This window comes from Calidris pugnax, unplaced genomic scaffold (assembly GCF_001431845.1).
Source record: "Calidris pugnax isolate Ruff unplaced genomic scaffold, ASM143184v1 scaffold9, whole genome shotgun sequence".
NCBI classification, from domain to species: Eukaryota; Metazoa; Chordata; class Aves; order Charadriiformes; family Scolopacidae; genus Calidris; species Calidris pugnax.
Window position 1 is genome coordinate 1,569,298 of NW_015090778.1, and position 21,871 is coordinate 1,591,168.

The 21,871-nt window shown below is 49.6% G+C and overlaps 3 protein-coding genes across 5 annotated transcripts in view; 1 reads left to right on the plus strand and 2 right to left on the minus strand.

Annotated features, from left to right (window-relative positions):
- Positions 1 to 452: 452 nt before the first annotated feature.
- LRRC45 (leucine rich repeat containing 45) lies at positions 453 to 12,120 on the minus strand. Of its 2 annotated transcripts, none has more exons than XM_014951581.1 (17): positions 11,865 to 12,120; positions 11,235 to 11,296; positions 10,295 to 10,365; positions 9,813 to 9,991; positions 9,522 to 9,650; positions 8,868 to 8,980; positions 7,889 to 7,947; positions 7,689 to 7,766; positions 6,601 to 6,736; positions 6,229 to 6,306; positions 5,947 to 6,058; positions 5,243 to 5,313; positions 4,383 to 4,475; positions 3,713 to 3,805; positions 2,482 to 2,652; positions 2,238 to 2,385; positions 453 to 1,900 (listed from the first exon to the last, which is right to left on the minus strand). In XM_014951581.1, the coding sequence occupies exons 1-17, from the start codon at positions 12,082 to 12,084 to the stop codon at positions 1,704 to 1,706; spliced, it is 2,010 nt and encodes a 669-aa protein (XP_014807067.1). In that variant the 5' UTR covers positions 12,085 to 12,120; the 3' UTR covers positions 453 to 1,703. The 2 variants fall into 2 exon arrangements, with proteins under 2 accessions (XP_014807067.1, XP_014807060.1); XM_014951574.1 differs by having other exon boundaries at positions 455 to 1,900; positions 2,482 to 2,655.
- Positions 12,118 to 13,516, plus strand: STRA13 (stimulated by retinoic acid 13). Of its 2 annotated transcripts, XR_001413102.1 has the most exons (6): positions 12,118 to 12,168; positions 12,242 to 12,293; positions 12,379 to 12,432; positions 12,687 to 12,775; positions 12,876 to 13,282; positions 13,380 to 13,516. XR_001413102.1 is itself a non-coding variant. In XM_014951602.1 (5 exons), exons 1-5 carry the CDS (start codon positions 12,142 to 12,144, stop codon positions 12,888 to 12,890), a joined length of 237 nt encoding a protein of 78 aa, XP_014807088.1. In that variant the 5' UTR covers positions 12,118 to 12,141; the 3' UTR covers positions 12,891 to 13,514. The 2 variants fall into 2 exon arrangements, 1 of the variants encoding a protein (XP_014807088.1); XM_014951602.1 differs by having other exon boundaries at positions 12,876 to 13,514.
- A 1,927-nt stretch (positions 13,517 to 15,443) lies between these two features.
- The window catches only part of ASPSCR1 (alveolar soft part sarcoma chromosome region, candidate 1), a 36,902-nt gene continuing 30,474 nt past the window's right edge, over positions 15,444 to 21,871 (minus strand). The window contains exons 11-14 of the mRNA XM_014951590.1: positions 19,121 to 19,172; positions 18,369 to 18,438; positions 17,844 to 18,031; positions 15,444 to 16,539 (exon numbers count right to left, since the gene is read on the minus strand). Coding sequence (XP_014807076.1) covers positions 16,526 to 16,539; positions 17,844 to 18,031; positions 18,369 to 18,438; positions 19,121 to 19,172 — 324 coding nt within the window. The 3' untranslated portion in view covers positions 15,444 to 16,525. The remainder of the gene's footprint in view (positions 16,540 to 17,843; positions 18,032 to 18,368; positions 18,439 to 19,120; positions 19,173 to 21,871) is intronic.

Genomic DNA, 21,871 nt, shown 5'->3' on the forward strand with positions numbered 1-21,871 from the left:
GGTTCCCGGCGGGCCGCCCGCGGAAGGCACGGCCGGTGCCGCTCAGAACCCGTCGGAGGCCGGTTCCCTGCTCAAGGAAGCAGCTTCAGGCCTGGTGGCGCTGCAGCTGCGGCTTTCACCCTCATTCATCTGCCCAGAGCTGCTGAGGAACAAAGATGCAGCAGCAAAAAATCCTGCATAAAGATGAATTTTGGATTCCTCCACCTCTCCCACTACTGCTGGAGACAGAGATGACTCACATAGTGGTACCATATCAAAACAACAGGCTTTGCTTTCCCCTGACCTGCCCAGCCCTCTCCTCTCCCCAGGGCAAAGGTTCTCAGCTTCTTTGCTTTTACCTCCATTTAGGACCAAAATCTGTAGACATCCTTAGCTAGAGCACCTGTAGCAGCCTTTTAGCTCCAGGACAGACTCCCAGGATCAGCCGAGATCACCAAGCAAACACACAGCTTGCCACTGCCCGTGTTATGGCAAAATGAAAATCTCTTTTATTAAAAAAAAAAAAAAAAAGCAGAGCAAAACCCAATATGAAAAAAAACACAAACACAAACCAACCAGTCCACACAGAAAGCTTCATTTTCCAGCTGCCTCTTTGAATACGTACTGCAAGTTCATTTCTTCCACCCCAGACTCATGGGGAAACTCACAGGAGGCTCTGTCCTGACAGAAGTCTCCGTTTTCTCCGATTCAGACTCTCACATCCCTTCCCCTTCTCCGTGCCACATGAGGACCAGAGCTGCCAGGAAAAGGAAGCACCTTCTCCCCTCCTTTGTGCTCCGAGAAGGAGCTCCACAGCAGCAAGTCTGAAGCATCGCTCCTCCAAAAACAGCACTTGGACCCAGAGCCCCGAGGAGCCAGCAGGACAGTTTTGCCATTTGTCACAGTGGAATGAAATCCTCTTGCATTTAGGCCACCAGAACTTCCTCCAGCCAAGGGCTGCAGCTCACAGTGAGGAAGCACCGACGCTGCCCCCAACACCGTGCCCCCCTTTCCGTGCCAGTCACTGTTGTCGGGCCTTGAACCATGCCCAAAGCCCAGGAGTCCAACCAGGGTATGGAGAGACAACCGCACAGCAGCGTCCCCCCCACAGAGCTCTTTCTATATATAAGGAATGCACATCTACTGCCCATCACCACAGCCAGAGCCACGGAGGGGCAGGGGAAGGGCCCTGCCAGCCCCTTCTTCCACCGGTGAGGACTGGGTGTAACACCACAGGGGTTAGACCTGGTGTTTCCAGCAGCCTCGGGACCTCGTGAGCGAATTCCACGGCTCACACCTACTGCTGCCCATCCTTTATCGTGTTTTGCTGTGCGCAGCCCTGCCATCCTAATGAATGCTTCAGAATGACCACTGCCCAGAGACATACAACCCCCCTCCCAGTAACAACTGGGTGGGATGCTGACAGACAGGCGCTGTGTAAAAGGACACAGAAACTACTTCAAACGCTGCAGCAGTGCAGGGGCAGAGCTCCACATCACGAACTCAGAGCCACGAGGCTGTGTCCCAGCCCCGGCTGGTCGTTTCCTCCTCTCCTTTATGCAGTCGGGAGCAAGGTTTCTGAAGAGCGACAGCGATTTTCTGTGTCTGCAAGCCTTTGTGTCACCCCACCACGACAAAACTGTCCCAACTTAGAATGAATGGGCTGTACCTGAGTTGCTCACCCTCTTCCTGACAGCAGGTACCTGGGTTCTTTAAGGATGCTCTCATTTCCGAGAAGTGTGGGTTCCCAAGGGGGAGCCCTGCACATAGGCCATGATGGCATTCTGCAAGAAACTTGCTCGCTGGGCCTCTTCTTCCCTCATCCTGGAGATGTCAGCCTCTTTCATTCTCAGCTTCTCCAGCAGCATGGAGATTTCACTCTCTTTGTCCAGCAGTGCCTCGCGGTGATTACTTGATAGGGCTGTGAAAGAAGAGCAGCATTAGTGAAGCAAATCAGTGTGTCCCTAGAATAACCAGGAACAACACGTTATGGGTGCGGCCAAAGGCAATGGATGCAGGATGATCAAGAGGGACACGGGAAAAGCTGCACAAGACAACATCAGAGGTTTTGCACAGACAAGATGTTACACCTCACTCTGCAGGAAATGCAAACATTTTGCTTGCTGTGCAGCTTTGGGTAGTTATCTGAGTCTTGGTCTCTATAGAATGAGGACAACAATCCCCGTAGACACATGAGGGTGGAGGGTGCAATCCACGGCTGTACGCGCCAGGGTACGAAGCATGAAAGGACCCATCACCTTTCAGCTGTCTCTCCAGGGCTGCAATCTTCTCTCTCAGCCCTTCCTGTGCTGTGCGCTCAGCCTGCAGGTGTCCAATCTGCTCCTGCAACTCCACTTTCACTTTATTCACCTCTATCACTTTCTCCTCTTCTTTACTGTTCAGGTCCTGACACACAAAAACAAATCCATGAGTAACCAAACAACTTCAGCAACCTGGTCCTTGCCCCTGCAGTGACTACTTCTCTGCTCCAGCCCAGGTTACCTGCTGGAGTTGCTCCAGCCGCCTCCTGAGCCCGTCAGCGTGCAGGCTCAACTGACTGGCTTTGGCCTGGGCATCAGCAACCATTTGTTTCTGCTTAAGGCAGCAGTTCTGAGCTTCGTCCCGAGACTCAGTCATCAGCCGCAGCTTCTCTTCTAGGTGTTCCAGTCGTTGCTGCTGTAAGACACAAAGGAAAACGAACATACATCAGTTCCCCGTCTATTCCTGCAAAGGTTATTATCCCTTTATTGTTCCCTACACAGTGAACCCTTGGTTGAGTCACTGGCTTGGAAGAACCAGCACAGGACTCAGCTGTAACAGGTACAGCACTTCCTCCCTTGCACTCAGGAGTGAATCCAGCTTTCTGCTGCCAGGGAAAACGTTCTGATGGAGACACTGCAAAGCCCAGCTCACTGGTGGGGAAGCAGAGGTGTGTCCTTGGCAGCAGCACCGATGCCACCCCTGATGTTCACAACTAATCTTCTGTCTTCACATCCTCCATATCCCCAGTGGCTCCAAAATGCCAAGCGACGGCTGCGTCCCTCCACCAACACACATGGCAGCCCTCATACGTCTGTAACTCAGTAAAGCATTTTCTTTTGTGATGTAACACAGAAGTCCACATTTTAATAGTTTTGGTGTATTTTCCTCATCATTTCCCCTCTTTCACAGGGTGATGACTTCATTGTCATTTTTGTTACAGTGACTTTTTTTATCCAGCAGCAGTAGCCACCTGGAGAAATTCCTCTCTACGTAGAAGTCAACATTCTAATAGTCTTGGTGTATTTTCCTCATCATTTCCCCTCTTTCACAGGGTGATGACTTCATTGTCATTTTTGTTACAGTGACTTTTTTTATCCAGCAGCAGTAGCCACCTGGAGAAATTCCTCCCAGTCCAGAGAATCAGGAATAGCCCATGGAAGCTGCTGTTAAACATAAGGATCAGCATCTGGCTGTTAGCTTCAAAAGCTGGCAACTTGAAATCTGCTTCATGACAATATCCACAGTAACCCTGTTACTGCTGAAAAGCACAGAGCAGGTGAGCATAGTGCTTACGTTCCGGAGACAATTAAAAACAGACTTTTCAGGACTCCTCTCTCAGAAATCACACCATTTGAAGGCCAGTAGAACCCGGTGCGAGGAGTTACGCAGCAGTTCCCTAAGACAAAAACATCAGCAGCCAAATCCACTCCTTCCCACAGAAACAGAGCCCAGAGACAGGTCCCATCCTCACCTCCTCCAGCCGTGCCTGGCTCCGGACCTTCATCAGCTCCTCCTCTGCCTGCCCTCGCTCGGTGAGCGCAGCTGCTTTCACCTGGCTCAGCTCCTGCCACAGAAACACAGAAGATCGTTCCAGATAAAGCTGCATCCAGAGAAAACAGCAGCTTCCAGGGGCAGGCTACAACGTGACACGGCCGTCTCTCACTCAGGGGCAGGGAAAACAAAACCCAGAACACGTACCTTTTCTCACCCCTAGATTGCCACCTAAATTCAATGAGAATTTCAATTATGTGAGGGCAAGGAATGGGTGAAGCTTTCCAAAGACAGGGGAATAGGAGAGGGCAGCGCTGGATCTAGGTGGGGGAACAGACAAGGAGAAATACGCTACACTGCTTGGGACCACATGGGAAACCTGTGAAGTCAAATCCTGGGAAGAATCTAACCATGTTCAATGGGAACTTTATTTTTGTTCCATCAGAATCTATGAGTTTCTTCTTGGAACCTTCTCATTCCTTAATCAAAAGCAGTAAAAATTCTTTTAGCCGGTAAACTACTGCTTTCTGTTCCTCCCTACAGCATATGACAATCTTTACACAGGTCAGCAACTCCACAAAGCTCCCCTGACAGCCTGCTCCTGCCACCACCACCCAAGCACTCCAACGTGCTTGGAGCGTCCTCCTCACCTCCTCCAGCGCTATCCTGATGGCCTCCAGCCTCTGGATCCTGTCCTGCATGGAGCGTTCACTGGCCTCGAGGTGCTGTGCCATATGATCCACCTGCAAAGCAGCAGAAACCACGTCAGCAAGTGCCAGAAGACCTCTCCTATCTCCAGGGACAGCAGCACGGGCACTCATCATGAGAAAGAACATCCTCTCATTGACCCACCTACGACCAAAGCAAAACTCTTGCCTCCCTCAGAGCTCCACTAGGAAACTGTAACATAGATAGAATCTGCCCTCTAGAAACACCCGAGATTGATCTTCTAGTTGTAATGTGGCCAAAATCCTCCTTGCCTATGTCTTTTGCTTCCAAGATTTCAAAGTCTTCAGAGAAATCAATTGGTATGATTTTATTTTTGAGAGATTTCACACCTCAATAAACACTCCAAAGAGAGTTGGCCACAGCCTCTTGTCCTGTCCACACCCGGACAGAATCCCCGGAAACACAAGGAACCAGAAAGCCAAACCCCACTAAAGCACTGGTTGTCTATAGCATGTGTGCCTCAATTTCCTCCATTACCGCATCTTTTTTTCAGTGAGCATGACCAGACTGCTAATTCATGGCATGACTGACACACGGGCCAGCCTTGAGCCTCTTCTGTGGAATCACACATCTCTCTGGTCCATACTCTTGCAAGCCACAAATCTTACCAGCTGGTAGAACGTCTTGTGATCTCTTCAGCTAGGCTTTGCTTTTAGAAATGGACTATTATACCCACAGCAAGTCCACTAACTTTTAAGAGCCGCTGACAGGACTATGGCCTCCAGTGGCACCTGTAGATGCTGCATCACCAAAGAGATGCTGCATAAAACCCCATTCTTACCTCTTTTAACCGAAGGGATTCCACGTCTTCAAGGCTTTGTTTAAATCTCTTCTTCTCCATTTCCAGGCGTTCTGCAAATTAAAAGCAGGCATAGGACAGGGAACTGCTGGAGAGGGTACAGCAGAGGGCTACAAAGATGATGAGGGGGCTAGAACATCTCTCTTACGAGGAGGCTAAGGGACTTGGGTCTTTTCAGTCTGGAGAAGAGAAATCTGAGGGGTGGTCTGATCAATGCCTATAAATACTTAATGGGTGGGTGTCAAGTGGATAGGACCAGTCTTTTTTCAGTGGTGCCCAGTGACAGGACAAGAGGGAACAGGCACAAACTTGACCACAAGAAGTTCCATCTAAACATGAGGAGGAACTTCTTCACTTTGAGGGTGGCAGAGCCCTGGAACAGGGTGCCCAGAGAGGTGGTGGAGACTCCCAGAATGTCTCTGGAGACGGTCAAAACCCACCTGAACATGCTCCTGGGCAACCTGCTCTGGGTGGACCTGCTTTGGCAGTAGGGTTGGACTAGATGATCTCCAGAGGACCCTTCCAACCCCATGTGATTCTGTGATATCCCAAATATGGCATTCCTGCTACACAGGGTATATTTATTTATACTCTATCACAAACTCTTCCACCTTCCCCTTGGCGGCCTCGCACTGCTGACCCAAGGACAGTAACCCATAGGTGTTCACAAGCTGTTTCACACTCACCCTCAGCCTGTGCAACCCGCAGCTTCAGCTCTGCCGTTGTGTTGGTCAAGTCTTGTTTCACCTGGAATAGCTGATCCTGCTGAACTTTGCACTTCTTCTCCAGCTCATCCACCTACAAGGAAATTACCACCAAAAAGGATAGGTTTTTTTTTCAGATTAGCAGAGAAAGTTGGCTGTAGGAACAATCAGCAGAGACACAGACAGGAATCAGAGGATGTACGTACAGAGCAGAAGTGAACAATGCCCAAATCCCACTTCTCAGCCTTGGAATTGATTTCCTACCTGGTTTCTCAGAAGCAGATTTTTGTCAGTGGCAGCAGACAAATCACGCAAAAGCTTGTCTTCTCGATCAGCACATTCCTACAAACAGAATCAAAATTAAGAGCCTGTACTCGCCATAGTTCTTGCACTGCCAACCTCCTCCAACCAACTCCACACACAACTAAATCCAGCCCACCACACAAACCCACCTGCGGCTCCTCTCCACACCTACCACTCACCTATCTAATTTGCACAAGAATTTTTGTCAAGGCAGCTGCGGTTAAACCACTAAAACCCACACTTGCCTTTTCCATCCAGCATCCCCCAAATCTACACCAACAGGTATGACCTGGAACCCAGCTCTTAAATCCCACTAGGACGTATCCATCTCACCTGCTTTTGCTGCTGGAGCTCTGCGAAGTGGCGCTCGGCCATGGTGGTCTGTTCCTGTTTGGTGGCATTCAGCAGCTCCCCCAGACCGTGCACCTTCTGCTCAGAGAGGGCCAGGGCAGCCTCAGTCATCTGCAGCCTACACAGAGAAACACCTTCCACAGTCCCTTCTAAGGGAGACACTTCCATGAGCTCCCTATGCTACGCGGGGTACAGGATGCTAACACACATTTGGCAGGGGATGAAATCAGGACAGTTAAATGAGGCATTTTTTGCCCCTGGGAAAAGGAAACCACTTTATCCTCATCAGAGGCGCAGCAGCCTCCACAAATAGCAAGTGACCGAGGACTTCTCAGAGCCTGGAGTTCTGCTGCCCCATCGCTTTCTCCCTGTTGTCTCTCAGGAGCTGCTTTCCCCACCTGGACCAGTCCAGGGTTCACCCACTCCCACAGGAGGACAAAGCTGGCTGCTTTATACCACTGCAAAGTTGTCTAAAATGAGGGACAGAACTTTAAACACAGGCAGCAGAAGCACCTTCTTACTCTGTACGTGAGGGACACATCCACACTGATTCATGGTGTGATGAAACCATCTTTGCCTGACAGAACTGAAGGAGCTTGTCAGTGTTTGCCTCTCTCCGTGCCTATGGCTCTACACAACCTAACACCTTGGGGGCAGCTCCACCTCATTGTCCCCGAGCACACAACCTCACCGGTCAGGTTCCTCCGTACCTGAGTGGTTCTCAGAGGACAAGGCCAACTGCCAGGGGAAGTGACAGACTCCTGCCAGGCTGTAAACTGTGCGAGAAATACTGCCCCATCCTCACAATCCCTTTTCTTTCCTTTTCACCTTCTGTAACTCACTTGCTCGTACACCAATGCACTGTAGTTTTACTTAAAAGCAAGCTAAATGTCTAGCACGGCAAACCAAAAGGCCTGATCTGACCACAATTTCTAGATGTTATTACTGCAGAACTAACGAAATAGTAAGTCAGCCCCTCTATAAGATTATTCCCCCTTCCTAACAGCTCTGCTCAGGGCTGCCTGTGCAGCACAGAGCAGTGGGAAGGCTCAGGTTCTCCTCCTCCGTACTTGGCTTTCAGTGAATTCATAATGGAGTGCTGCTCATCCAACGCTTCCTGCAGCTGGGTGACTCGTGCTGCAGACATCCTGCATTTGGGGGGGGGGGGGAAGAAAGAAAGAAAAAAAATGGGTGGGTAATATCTGCCAGGAAACGTAGAGGGCCCGATTCTGCCATCAAAGAGCAGAAAGCACTCAGAAATCCAACTCACCTGCCACTCCTGGCTATTTCTTCTCTCTGCTTGTCTATAGTGTCCATCAAATCCAAGAACTGTGAACAAGGCAAAGAGCTGTAAGAATATTTTCCATCATATTTGAGACGTTGTGGCAGTCTGTTGAAGTTCCCACTGACAGGAAAAGGGCAAGCAACAAATCCAGGCTGGGCAGAGAACAGATGGTGAGCAGCCCTGAGGAGAAGGACTTGGGGGCAAAAAGCTGGCTGAAAATTCTTTGCTGTGAGGGCAGTGAGACCCTGGCCCAGGTTGCCCAGAGAAGCTGTGGCTGCCCCATCCCTGGAGGGGTTCAAGGCCAGGTTGGACAGGGCTTTCAGCAACTTGGTCTGGTGGGAGGTGTCTCTGCTCAGGGCAGAGGGGTGGAACTAGATGGTCTTCAAGGTCCCTTCCAACCCAAACCATTCTGTGATTCTAAAATAAACTGCATCAGCTTGAACCATATACATTTCTCATCCTTTTCTTCCTAGTGACAGCTAAAACAGGTCAAGCCACACTATTGAAAGAGAGAAGCAAACTGGAGGTTTGACAGGTTCATTAGGATGTCTGACTGAGGTCATCAGCTATGGGGGCTCTGCACCATTATGTGTCAGAAAAAAGACTCGTATTTCTAGGTTTTCACCACTTGGAAAATATCAAGCCAGCTGCAACAGAAAATGAGTGAAAGCATAAATATGGTGGAATAAAAAAAAATAATCATCAAAACTCCTCCAGAATCCAGAGTGAGTATGTTCAGCAGGGCACGTGTCCACATGTCCACTGTCATGGATTTGATTCCTGAGCAACACAGCTCAGAAGAAGGACCCAACCTACTAAACCACCCTGTATGCCCACCCATAAAGATGCACGTGCAGCTTCAGGTGCACAGTAATCCTGTCACTGAGTGTTTCATGGGGATACGGAAGGAAAACACGGGATTCCAGCTGCCCTACTCAAACTGCCAAGACATAAGACTGCTGACCTGCTTGGTCTTCTCATCCTTCAGACTCATAACCTCCTTGCTGAGTATGTAGGTTCGGTTCTGGGTCTCGTTCAGGATAGCCTGACGGTCTTGGTTGTGATTCATGGCTTGTTCTGATGCAGAGAGGGAGAGAAGAAGAGCAGGCATGTTTCTAAAGCAGCAGAACAGCGAGTACCAGTGGAAGAGATAGCCCTCAGGATGACACCTGGCTGTGAGAAGCATCAGGGCAGTAGAGAGACTGCTCTCACAGACACAAGGTGGGGAGGAATCGATGGGTAATCAACACCCCAGCCAGAGGAGAGCCGTTCCACTCCACCGTGGGCAGGACAGTGACAAAGGACACGCTGCATTAGCCATACCCAAACTTGGCCACTCCGAGGGAGAATGGAGCCCCAAGTTCTCCCACATCCACATGGCACAGTAATCTCTAATTCAACCCAAGTAATTTTTTTCCTCTTGCTGGTAAAAGCGACAGCTCTAACGTGACCAGCCCTCGTTAAAGGACAAGAGGAAGTGACACAGAGTACCACTCTCAATGCTGTTGAGAAAGGGAGCGGAGGAGGGATAGCTCTCTTCTGGAGCAGTCAGGCCCCGTGTCCCTCAAGCGCTAAAGGGGAAAGGAGTTACTGCTGCTTTCCTGTGAGTAATACCTACCCACGGCCTTCAGGATGTCACTAGGAACGTTGTTCCCAGCCAGCTCCAGCCTCTTCAGCGTCCTGTTGCTGTGCAGGCAGTTCAGCAAAGCTCGGCCACCCAGAAGCCCAATATTATTCCAACGCAGATCTACACAGAGAGCAAACTTTGACCCCCCTGCTGAACAACGTACGCGTACGTGTGTACGTATATGTTGGTGGGCAAAGAGCAAGCAAACTGACCCCACTGCTGAACAACGTACGCGTATGTGTGTACGTATATGTTGGTGGGCAAAGAGCTAGACACTCTTACCCAGCTCCTGAAGACTGGCGTTTTGTTTCAGTGCCATGGCCAGCTCTCCAGCCCCTTGGTGGTTGATCTGGTTATTGCGCAGATCCAGCTTCTGGAGGACGTTGTTTGCTCTCAGACCTTGGCAGAAAAAGGAGAAGCCCTCCTCCCACACGCCAAGGCTGTTCCATTCCAAGATTAGGCTACGAAACATCAGACAGGATTGAAGTTCATGGACTAAACAGACAGTTACAAGAGCTTGAATGACTTCTGGACGGTGATAGCCATTTGGACGCCCAGGTCCCCTGACAGGGATCAATTTTTATAGAGCAGGATGCTGCCAGGGCCACGCATCCTCAGAGAGGGCATCTCCAGTTCTCACTCCCTCACAAAAAATTGCACTTGACATTCCTCCTACCCCAACAAAGAACACCCTCAACCCTTTTCTAATGTTGTGCTCCATCTGGCAGGAATAGCAGAAAGAGAGGTAGACACAGTTTTTTTACCTCCTGATGGATTTGTTCTGCCTAAGAAGTTTTCCCAAAGCCTCAGCTCCCACGGTTCGCAGGTTATTTCCCTGAAACAGAAGTCCCAGGTGATCAGAGGGCTACAACCCAGCTATGCCACCAAAAGCCACCAGGTGCAGCCCAGCTGTAATGACCATTTCAGTCTCTCAAAGATGGTCTGAGAAACATTTGTTTCACGTATCAGCTTTCCAGAAAAGTAAGGACCCCAGAAGGAACACCAGATACATTCACTATTACTCTCATGAGGCATCGTAACCGAGAGGCTCAGAAAAATCACAGGATAGCACAGGATCAGCAAAGCCCATGATGGGACAGAAAATGCTGATTCTAGATAAGCAGTACCATTTTAACACACTTCACTAAGAAGTGCTTGGCTCACACCAGCACAAGTGAGAAAGAAAGGTGTGACATAGGACTGTGGACTGAAGGCAGTAGCTCCATGCCAGAGGAACACAGACAGAAAAGTCACTCTCACGGCAGAGCAATCACCACATCTGAAAGTGGACGCTTAGTTCCAAGCCCCAGGTGAGCTGAAAGACACTGGCAAGCAAAAAAACTCTACAGAAGCGCAAGTCAAAGAACTAGTAGCTCACTGATTAATACAGAAACTCGAAGAAAAGCCTACATATGCCTCATCGCACCAAGCAGCAGCTGGCAAAAAGATATACAGCAATAACTTCCTATCAAAACTGAGTAACTGAATGAAAATGGACAAAGACAAGCTGCAAAGCAACTCTGGAAAGTCAATAGATGGTGTTAGGGAGGCAAGGCCTGAGTCCTTGACAACAGGAACGTTACAGAGGTACACACCTCCTGGAACATTCCTGCACCAGGACTGTCTGTTTCTAACTCGGATTAAAGCTTGTGCTGCTATTCCCTCCTCCACCTCTTTGTCTTGACTTCATTTGAACAGACTCACCTTCAGATCTAAAGACTTGACTGTGGTGTTGGAGCAAAGCCCGTGCAACAGAAGCTTTACACCTGGGCAGAAAGAACAAAATAAAATAAAGACAGTTGTTTATTTCAGACGTGTGACCCTCTGCCTTTCAAACAGCCGGGCTACCATAGAACACTTCATAAACGGCCACCGCTGCAGGGGAGTGAGAGCCTGAACTGTCAGGGCCTCAGGGCAGGAGGTTTTTTTATGTATCCCCAGAGGAAGAGGCTGAGAGGCCTCAGAGGTGCCCTCAGAGGGCAGAGAACCGCCCGTCACCCCGGGCACCTTCTAACGCAGCTCCCAGGGCCAGGCCGCACAGACGGGACGCTTCCCGGCTTAATGAGCCCCCACTGGTTTAATGACCCCCCCCACCAGCTTAATGAGCACCCACCGGCTCAGTGAGCCTCCACTCACGCAGCAGGGACCGAATAGAGACTCATCCCACCTCATCCCACCGGATCCCCCGACGGTGCTCGCTGGGTTTATGGTCCGAACCCCCCCTCCCCGTTAGCAGCAGCCGCCACCCGTCCCGGCTTCTCCGGGACAGCACCGCCACCGCCGGCCGCCTCCACCCGCGTCCCCTCCGGTCCCGGTCCCGGTCCCGCTCCCCACCTTCCTCGCTGAGGCCGCAGTCGCCGAGCGCCACCTCGGTGAAGGCCGCGGCTCCGGGCAGCAGCCGCCCGAGCGCCCCGCAGGTCTCCAGCGAGAGCCCCAGCGTCGTTAGGTCCAGGCGGGCGCTGCCCGGCGGCCCGGTGGGGTCCCGCAGCCGGCGCAGCACCGAGCCCTGCGGCACCGGGCAGAGCCGCGCGTAGCCCCGCCGGAACTCCTCCATGGCCGCGCGGGGCGCGCGCTTCCGGGAGGGGGCGGGGACAACGGCGGCGGCGGCGGGATGGAGGAGCGGGACGGGTTCCGGAAGGTGCGGCGGGACCGGGATGGGGGGCTCGGTTCGACCCTCTCCGCCCCGCTCACCCGCTCCCCTCTCCCCGCAGGAGACGGTAGACCGGCTGCTCCGCCTGCACTTCCGCGACGGGAAGACCCGAGGTACCGGAGCGGCGGTACCGGGAGGGGGGCGGCGGCCCGGCCTGCCCTTCCCCCCCCCTCCTCCATCAACGCTTTGTCGTTGCAGTTAACGGGGACGCGCAGCTGCTGATGGCGGAGATGTTGAAGGTGTTCGTCCGAGGTGAGAGCGCAGCCCCGGTTACTCCGGCCCAGGGCCAGCCTGACCCGCCGTGAGGCCGGTACCGGCCCGACGGGACCCCCCTCTCCCCGCCCGATGTCGGGCTCAGGGCCAGCCTGACCCGCCGTAGGGCCCGGTACCGGCGCGAGGGGACCCCCAGCCCCGGCCGGGCCCCCAGCGGCCGCCTGCAGAGAGCCGGGGCTGGGTCCCGGTTGTCCCCCCCCGGCCCCGGTCCCCCTTCACCGCTCTCCCGGCAGAGGCGGCGGCCCGGGCAGCGCGGCAGGCACAGGCTGAGGACCTGGAAAAAGTGGACGTCGAGCATGTGGAGAAAGTGCTGCCCCAGCTGGTGGGTACCCGGGGAGCCGGGAGGAGGACGGGGATGGAGCAGCCTCATCCTCCTCATCCTCCCGGAGCCGACATTGGCACCAGCTCCTCTCTCCTCACAGCTCCTGGACTTCTAGAGGCCTCACGGACCCTGCCAGCAGAGGATCCTGACCCGACCATGAACATCATGATCATCCTCAGTCCAACTCTAGGAAGAACAGCCTCAACTCTTTCTTTCTCTGCCCGTTTCGCTTCTGTTTCCCTTCTCTTTTACCAAACACGGCAGAGCCCTGGGTAACCACACTTGTGGGCTCGTTTTGGTCGGTTTCATCCCCTTCTGCAGCAGCCGACCCCCCAGCACGGTGGGTGCTGCGATTCCTCAAGCTAATGTGAGAAACAGGAGCTGCTTCAGAGACACACGGAAAGACTCGACGGCTGGAAACCTCGTCCAAACTCCAGGCTCCCTTCGCCTGGGCAGGCGGCTGCGGCAGAAACGTCAGGTCCAGCTCCAAGCCCGCCTAATGAATAGGTTGTTAACAAGAGCTCAGTCACAGGCTCTTGCCAAAAAGCAGGTAACTGATCTTTATTTTATAAATAAACAGTGTCTGTCCCTCACTACCTTCCAGTGTTTCTCCAGGGCTGCGACATCAAAGAATGCTTGGAACCTTTTAACCATTTGATATTCTCCTCAGAAGCTGCTTCCCCTCTGCTATAAATTTGTTCTCACAAAGAAACATCAATAAATTAAAACCGAGTCACCCTCCCTTGTGTCGGCTCTTTGCTGCAATTAATCATCGAAAGTCAAGTTGCTTCAAAGACTTTGCAGAGTTTCCCCCCTCACCCACCCTTCTCCTCTGCATCTCTGTAGGACGAAAGGAAAAAGGACAGAATAACAAACAGCATGTGTGAGAATCCCACATCAGGGACAGCCTGGCCCCGCAGCCGCGGGGGGCCGGGGGCTGTGGAATGAGAACCCTGACACATGTAGGCAGGGCCCCCCCTCCCCACCGAAGGGGCTTTGTGGGGAAATGCAGAGCTGGCTGTGCAGAGAGCAGCCAACATCAGCCTGTCCCAAGGACTGACACCAGCCTGGGCGACCTGGGCTCATTATGGCTAGTAATAGCCAGCTCTTGTCTCCTACTGGCAGTCAGAGGCTCGGTGGGTGACCGTACTCCTTCAGCTCAGAGCCATCAAGGTCGTCGCTCAGGACGCCAGGCACTTGGAAACTTCAACCAAACCCACAATTTTTAATAGATGTTCTTTCTGATGATGGTACCAGCTCGAGCGGTGCCCCGTCCCTCTGCGCTGCAGCCTCTCTGCCAAGACAAGTGTTTGTGCAGCTGCACGACGAAACCAGGGAAGGAACTGACCTAGTTCAGCCTCCAGCCCCACAACCAGATGGTTAAAAAAAAGCAACAGCAAGAAAATGCAAGTATTACTACTTTTGAATGCCCCAAACCCCCTGGGGGGGGAGTTCAGCTACTACTGATGCTGAACGTACCTGCACTTGTTGTTCTGTGCCAGGACAGGAATCCTGATAGCCACTGCCTTAGTGCAGAACCTGCAGTTAAATATTGGGGCATCTTGTCCCTCTTAAGGAATGCACAAGCAGGGGCAGCACTCAGTGAGGTCACACACATAAAATCTCCTCATCCTCACCCCTCAACACACGAAACTGCCCCAGTAACACGGATATTGCTGCTTGTGTCCCTAAACTTTTCCTTCCGTTTTCCCCTATCAGGTACTTGGAGATGGTTGTCAAAACTGGTGGAATCAAATCAACTAAGCAAATCACTACTCTTTGATGTTGCCTGTGCTCTTCAAAAAAACAGGATCAGCACATCTGAAAGCACACTACAACCCCCTCCCACCCCCACTGCTGCTGTTTGTGCTGACCCTGTGAATCACACACACCAGCACACCTGTATCATCACCCACCATTAGCTACGGCTGTTAGTTGGCCCCAATACCTCCTGCATAAATTCAGTACGGCAGCTCTAGCTGCACTCTGCCTCCAAATTCTGGGGAATGAGGAAGCCTCCCACAGCACCTGAAGGAGGTACAGACAGTCCTACGGAGCGTAGGCTCAGCCCACACTTAATCCACTGAAGTAATACACTTTCAACTTTTTTAAATTTTTTTTTTTTCCCTCTAGTATGTCTTTTATAGCCTGTGGGGTGCAAGAAGGGCTTGCTTTCCCCAGCACGGGTGAGAGCAGCAGCTGTAGGTAGTGCTCTTGCATCCCTGCTGCCGGAGGCCGCACACATTCCCTGTTTATGTTTGGGTGTCATATAAGAAATCAATCAACGTTTTTACTAAAGCATTCTGCTCCCTCCACTTTGAGTCTCCTTTTTCCTCTTCCACCTTTTCTTTCATGCCTCCCCCCTCCCTCTGAGTTTCTTCAAAGCATCTGGGAGCATTTGGAAGTAATTAGACCTGAAGGGAAATGTTGGCCAGGCTGGGAGACAATGACAAGTGCCAGGAACCCTGGGTGCCCTTTCTAGCCACTTTGAAGTTCATTCAGATGGTACAAAGCTCCGTTTTGCTTTGTTGGGAGGAAAAAAAAAAAAAAAAAAAAAAAGGGGGGAGGAAGGGAATGAGGCATGACAGACCCATTGAAAAGGGAGCAGGTTCCTGAGAACTGACAAGAGAAACTGAGTACTGGGGGAAGAAACGTACTATCAAAGAGACCGACAGAAAGGCCTCCTATGGCCACTCTGCTTTATTACATCTACAAATTGTGCAGATGCACACGTAGGTCGGGGAACAATTGTCTATACAGGGAAAATGGAAAACGTCTTATTACCCTAACAGGGAACCCCAGCTGTCCCGTATGAATCACTGATCCATGGAGAGGACTTCAAATAAAATACACCACCATGGCTACTGTGGCACTACGGAGTTCATCTCCAGCCTGAGCACAATCCTAACCACTATCCACCCCAGCACGGCATCCGCAGCAGGCACAGACCTGGGCCAGGGCTTCCCCCTGCTCTGACTGCTCCAGAGATCGAAGGTAACACGAAGAGACCCTTTTACTGCATGTTTTTTTTTCCTCGCTGTGACTGTAATGACTGATGTTAATTATAGGTAGTGAAAATAAAACACAGAGCTTGGGGCAGAAACAAACTCCAGGTGCATTCCATTAACAGGTAACCCGTGTTGTTTGTTAACAATATTCTGGCCATGGAAAACCAGGCAAGTGCAGCAGATCAAGAGGTCTCACAGGAAAAAAACCTATTCTAAGTGACCTAAGTGGTTCCCCTTCACCCACCTTCCAGCCACCTGTGCCCAGAATTATCAGCAGCGCTAACCCCAACCAGCAAGAAGCAGAGAGAAGTCTTGTTCTAGGCAGCACTTAACTATAGTAGAAAGTGAATCTAGTGATGCTAGAATTCAGGCAGCTGACACAGGTTACCTCTGAAGGTAGAGCCAGGAAGATTCGGATTTAAAAATATGGATAGAAACAAAATCCTTCACAGAAAGTACATAGGAATTATTTGCCCGTTAATTCTCTATTCATATTATTTGCATGCAAGAAACCTTAAATTTAACCTCTAACCTTGCTTCTGTAGTCATGAAGACCACAAACAGGCCTTTCCCTCCTCCAAAAAATGAAGCTAGCATCTGAAATAGCAATTTTCTATTTGTAACTAATGTTCATACAGATTAGATCTCTCCAGGGCCACCAACAATTTCTTACACATTCTGAGTAAGTTCATCAGGAAAGAGGCACAGCTGACTGCTCACTGATCCAGCAGCCCAGAATGGTTCATCTCTTCCCACCTACAAAATAAACATATGGGCATTAAAACATTTAATCACATCATTTGCACTACATCATTCCTCACTAACACCATCTTGCTGCTGAGGGTTCCATACCCTGCTGCGCCCAGGCAACGGTTGGGCAGCTCGTAGGGACACTCCTCAGGGAGATGGAATGGTGAACACATCACTTTCAGAGCAGGGAATTTCATCCTACCCATTATTAATACGCGTGTAAGAGAGTGTTATTGGCTTTTCATACCAGCTGTTAATGGGCAACCTGCACGGGTAAGCAAGATGATATTTCATACTTTATCCAGATCATCTCTATTTCGGAAAGAAACTTCTACTCTGAAGTGGAACGCTTCAAGCCTGAAGATACCATTCCCCACGTGACCTGCAGCACCATCCCAGCACCAGTCAGGAACAGACCAGCCCCAGCAGGGATCGCACCAGCCCACGTCTGCAGCCTTCCAGCAATCCTTCCACACCCCACGCTGGAGCTGATGGCTCAACAGCATCTTCCATAATCAAATACTAACATTCTCCTTCAGGAAGTTAACATTTGGAATTATTAGCCATGGAATTCCAAATAATTCCTCTTAGTTTTATTGCCATTAAGGAGGTTGATTAATGTCTTCCTCCCCTTCTCTTCGCCACTGCATCAAAAAATGAATATTGCCAATTGTCTAATTCAGGAATCCTTCTTCTAGTTACTTCATATTTTGTATAAATTCTCATAAAAAACCCGCACATAAGCTATTGGTTCTGAGACCAAAAACAAAGTTGCAGTTTTCTGATCAGGATAAATCAAGAAAAAATTCATAATGGAAACTTGGTTGTAATCTTAGCTATGGAAAACCACTGTTTTCAGTGAAGATTAAAAACAGAAAGTTCAAAAAAAAAAAAAAAAAAAAGCCAAGAGAAAGGAAAGTACTAAAACAGACTGTACCAGCAAAGGAAAAATAACGACAGAGGTTTAACAGATGACATGAGCCCTTGGTATGTAGAATATCATTCCTATTAGTGTTTGAACTGCACTGGCATCGCTAAGAACTCAACACATTAAGTCCAGACCATAGTTAAGGGCGCTGCAAGCGTCTGGATTAGACATCAGACCCAACGCTGCCCAGAGCCTGCACTAAGGAACTTCTCCAGCAAAGGCTGGGGTTTAAGTCACAAACTGATCTGTGACTGACAAACACCAAACCACACGTCCTGCCAGGCTCACGCTGACATCTACAGACTATCCTCAACATTTGGCCCAGAGGAGCCCGCCTTTCCGGGGAGTTCAGAAAGAGAAGACTCCTCAGATATGGTGATACCTGGCAGCTTCAGCCACTTGGGTACTTTCCCAGGGGCCCTTCTCAACACCCGTGGAGCTTCACGTGCACTTGCTGGTTCTGGCTGCTCATCAGGCTTTTTGTCACTTCCCACTTCTGGTTCAGACAGGGATGGAACTACTGATTCTAAAGATGATGAAGCAGAAGGAACTAATGATTTGGACAAACATCTGAGGAAGAAAAGAAACAAACAGAATGAATTTTTATTTATTTATAATAGCCCTTTGAACCACCACCACCACCTTTAAACTTCTAAAGTCAGATTGAAAAGGCTCTTCTTTTTCATGATAAAAGCCTTAGGATTTACTTGATTTAGTCACTGAAATCCTACTTTACAAAGAAAGACTCTCAAAGCTATGAAGTCAAGTATGACAGTATGACTCTCCCAGGAAAAAATGAAGTCCTGGTATCTCCAGAGCACATTTCTTTGTAGTAAGATGGGCTCACTTTGTGCTTCCCATCCCTGAAATTCTCACCCATTTGCAGCTCTATTCAGTCCCAACATACCTGGCTACTAACAAATCAGCGGCGGAAGGAGAAACTGCAGAGCTCAGCAGGTCTGATTTCAGGTAACAATCTGTATAAAAATGAAACCCAGAGGCATCAATCACTCAGAATCCCAACGCTCTCAGCTCAGTAAATACCTGCTGGATGCTACAGTAAACCTCCATCACCTTCCCCCAACTCACACAGGACACTTTTAAACTGTGACAGTCTCTTTCAGAACTCAAGGTGCCCTATTTCATCATTCAAATCTCAAGACCCTGACATTTTATTTCAGTGCTCACTGCATCTCAGAAACTTCTCTGTGAAGCCAGAGCACGCTTTAATCTCTGGGAGAAACGGAGATTCTAAGCATAAACCAGAGGTATCAGAGAATCAAAGATTCAGATCTGTTCTCCAGCCATCCCACTACAACAGGAGGTCCATAAAAGTGTTTCACAGTCATTTGTCTAGTTAACATTTTGATCAATGGAATTTCCTTCTACAGAGCTGCTCTTCTATCACTCTTGTCCCCGTGGCAGACAATACCGACCCCAAAGCCTAACAAATCTCCCAAAAGGGCACTACATTTACAGTTGTGCCCAAGCTGACCGACCAAGCTCTCTGAAGAGCCTCAGCCTTTCGGAACGGGAACATTTACCAGCGTTCCCGAGGACTGCAGTATCTTTTGTTGGAAGAACTCTGAACATAAGGAAGTTATTCTTCTGGGTCTACTACAGGAGCTATACCATCAGCTGAAGAGGAAACTCACTCACCCCTGCACTCCTCAGATCCAAAGTGAACGACAGCAGTTGGAAAGAGTTTCGCCTGCAGCAAAAGGGGAAAAGATCAGTGACTGCAGACACTTTCACAGTTCGCTGTGAACATTAGTGACAGATTAGACAGCTACGGACAAATTCACAGGGTTTAAGCTGAGGTCACTGAGCCATCTGTAATTCCGAGAAGGCTGAACTCGTGCAGAGCCCAGGGCACCCAGAGTAAGGCATGATGCAAAAGCCCAAGATCTATTCCGCTACACACAGGTGATGTGACCTGCACCACAAATACTCGTTGCGCTGATGAGCTGCCATTTGTTCTCCTCTGTCCCCATATCTCAGGCCATTATACTTCACCCACATTCTCTGCTGCTGAGCAGGTAACGTAGGACTAAGAATTTTCTGAGACCTGGGTGGCTGATAGCAAGAGAAGGAAAATCCAGCTACGCCCTCAGAAATCTCTTCTACGTTATTCTATTATGTTTATACCCTGTCTTTAGTTGGAATTTGTTTCAACAGCAGCTTTCCAGGATGCAGCCTACCCTTTTATAAATCCAGCCTGAATTCCTAGTTCCTACTTGTCAGAATAATTGCCATATTAAAACATTTTTTTCCATCCATTTAACTCATTATGTGACCTAGATAAATGCAGACATGAAAAAGGCAGTCCTAGTTATCAGTCCGATGATCTTTACTTCTTCACATTTATTATACACATTGTGAAGTCGTCCCTCCCCACCCCCCCTGAGCTCTCTCTTTTCCAGGCTTACCCACCCCAGCTCCCTTGGTCTCTCCCCCAGGTGTCAGTCCCTCAATTATCTCTTGGTCCTTCACTGGGCACCAGAGAAACTGCAGAACTGGACTTGCTGTCCCACTGGTTCAACCCAGAGTCACAAAAGCAACTGCAGGTACCCAGGGAGGGCATCCACCCACAGCCCTGCTCCTACAGTGAGCATGGAACCCTCAAAGTAACTGAAGCAGCAGAAAAACTGGGGCTGGGACTCAGCGCTGCATTTAAAAAGCACATCATCACCATCTCCAGATGGCACATCCAAGTGTTCTCAAGGGACTGCCGAGGAAGAGATTTAAATGTATTATGCTTCGCACTAAAAACAGACACTGCTGCAAGCACAGGCTTGTATTTGTAATAGGGTTTGAAGGTGATATGCAGAAGATTAATATGATACGGTGTAATCAGCTGATTTTTCTGAAAGAAAAGTATCATACTTGCTATGAGAATTAACACAATATAAGACTACATAAAGAAAAACAACTATTTTAAAAGCTTTAGAGGTCTTATACTAAGAGACAGGTAAAGAAACCAAATCATCACAGCGTAAAAGAGTGTTCTGTCATGGCCAGAAACTGTACAGAAAACGTACCCCAGCAAAACAGTAACACTGAATTTCTCACTTTGATCCAATAAATAAATAAATAAACAAACACAAGCAACTGCCCCTCTCGGTATCACTAACGGGTATTGGTGAATGGCACGGGGCAGGCTGCTGGCTCCAGAGCTTTCCTGGGCCTCTGTTGCCACCATCAGCACAGTCCGGACACGGGAACCACGGTCCCTGGCCCCGACCCAGCACAGCAATTACCGGAGCTCAAAGGAGCCCTGATCTGCACGAGGGAGCCTCTGCGTTGCTGCCTAATTCAGGGACTAATAAAAATGCATTAACGGCAGGCAAAAATGAAACAGCTTCACCTATCTTCCCGACTACAAACTTCAAATGAGCATGTGGTGTTACAATTTATTTATTTTTTTTTTTTTTACAATAATCTAAAGGCTGTAGGAGACTTTCATGTACAGTATGGCCTACATCACGCTAAGACTGAAGCAGGAGACATTCATCATTCTCCTCCAAGGCTCGGCTCCTGCTAAAGCGCCCAGGCATCTTCACATCCTCGAACTGACATTTTAGCAGAAATCATTATTTATTAGGTCTTTTAACGTTTCATTCCTCAATCAAGAGGGCCTAAGGTTGCCTGCTCCAGTCACAAAGACGGCTCTCCATAAACTTTTTTAATTAAAAAGTACCAGACACGGTTTAGAAACCCCAGAGAAAACTCTCGCAAGAGCTTTGATGTTTCCGCTGCATTCGTCTGAAGGGATCCCTCTATTTAGGAAATGGGTGCCTTAAAAAGGGCCCCCCCCAACACACATACACTCAAGCCCTTTTACACACAACATCCTTTTCATGCCAGCTGCAAGTTGGAAAATGAGGTTTTTGTAGCGTGTTAGTGTTGGAATTTTTTAATAACCTCCCCTCTCTTTTTTTCCCCTCCCGACCAATTATCTTGGTAAATAATTAACATTCTGAAGGAGATAAGTAAGCACAGCATCTCAGAGCTCAAAGCCCTTTAGTTCAAAGCCCTGCCCTTTTCTCTTCGTTTCCCTGCTGCCGCCACCGAAACTTCCTTGTCAATCACGGTCTGGGCACACACATCAAAGCTTCATGTGGGAATGGCCCCAAGGGGTCAGAGAAAATTCATAGCAGGGCCTGCAAGAGGCACAAAGAGAAAAAAAGAGCGAGAAACACGGAGCGAGAGGGAGACAGATACACTCAGCCACACAAACACACAGAGTGTGCCCCAGCATAAACCTCTACCCTATTTACTCACAGGTTGACAAACAACCGTAGTTCTAAGGTGCAGGATCCACCTCCACAACCATTTCCCGCTGCTGGCAAAACATCAGTCCCAATGTTTCAGTTCAAAATCTTTTAACTGAAAGAAACTTAAAGGAAC

What these genes read in the sequence shown, in the direction of transcription:
- LRRC45 (XM_014951574.1), bottom strand. Translation starts at nt 12,084, where the DNA reads ATGGAGGAGTTCCGGCGGGGCTACGCGCGGCTCTGCCCGGTGCCGCAG. An exon ending in GCGGGTTGCACAGGCTGAGG is followed by an intron (nt 5,314 to 5,946) that starts GTGAGTGTGAAA and finishes TTTAATTTGCAG; the next exon opens with AACGCCTGGAAATGGAGAAG. An exon ending in AATCCCTTCGGTTAAAAGAG is followed by an intron (nt 4,476 to 5,242) that starts GTAAGAATGGGG and finishes GCTGCTTTGCAG; the next exon opens with GTGGATCATATGGCACAGCA.
- STRA13 (XM_014951602.1), top strand. Translation starts at nt 12,142, where the DNA reads ATGGAGGAGCGGGACGGGTTCCGGAAG. An exon ending in AGCGGGACGGGTTCCGGAAG is followed by an intron (nt 12,169 to 12,241) that starts GTGCGGCGGGAC and finishes CTCTCCCCGCAG; the next exon opens with GAGACGGTAGACCGGCTGCT. An exon ending in CCGCGACGGGAAGACCCGAG is followed by an intron (nt 12,294 to 12,378) that starts GTACCGGAGCGG and finishes TTGTCGTTGCAG; the next exon opens with TTAACGGGGACGCGCAGCTG.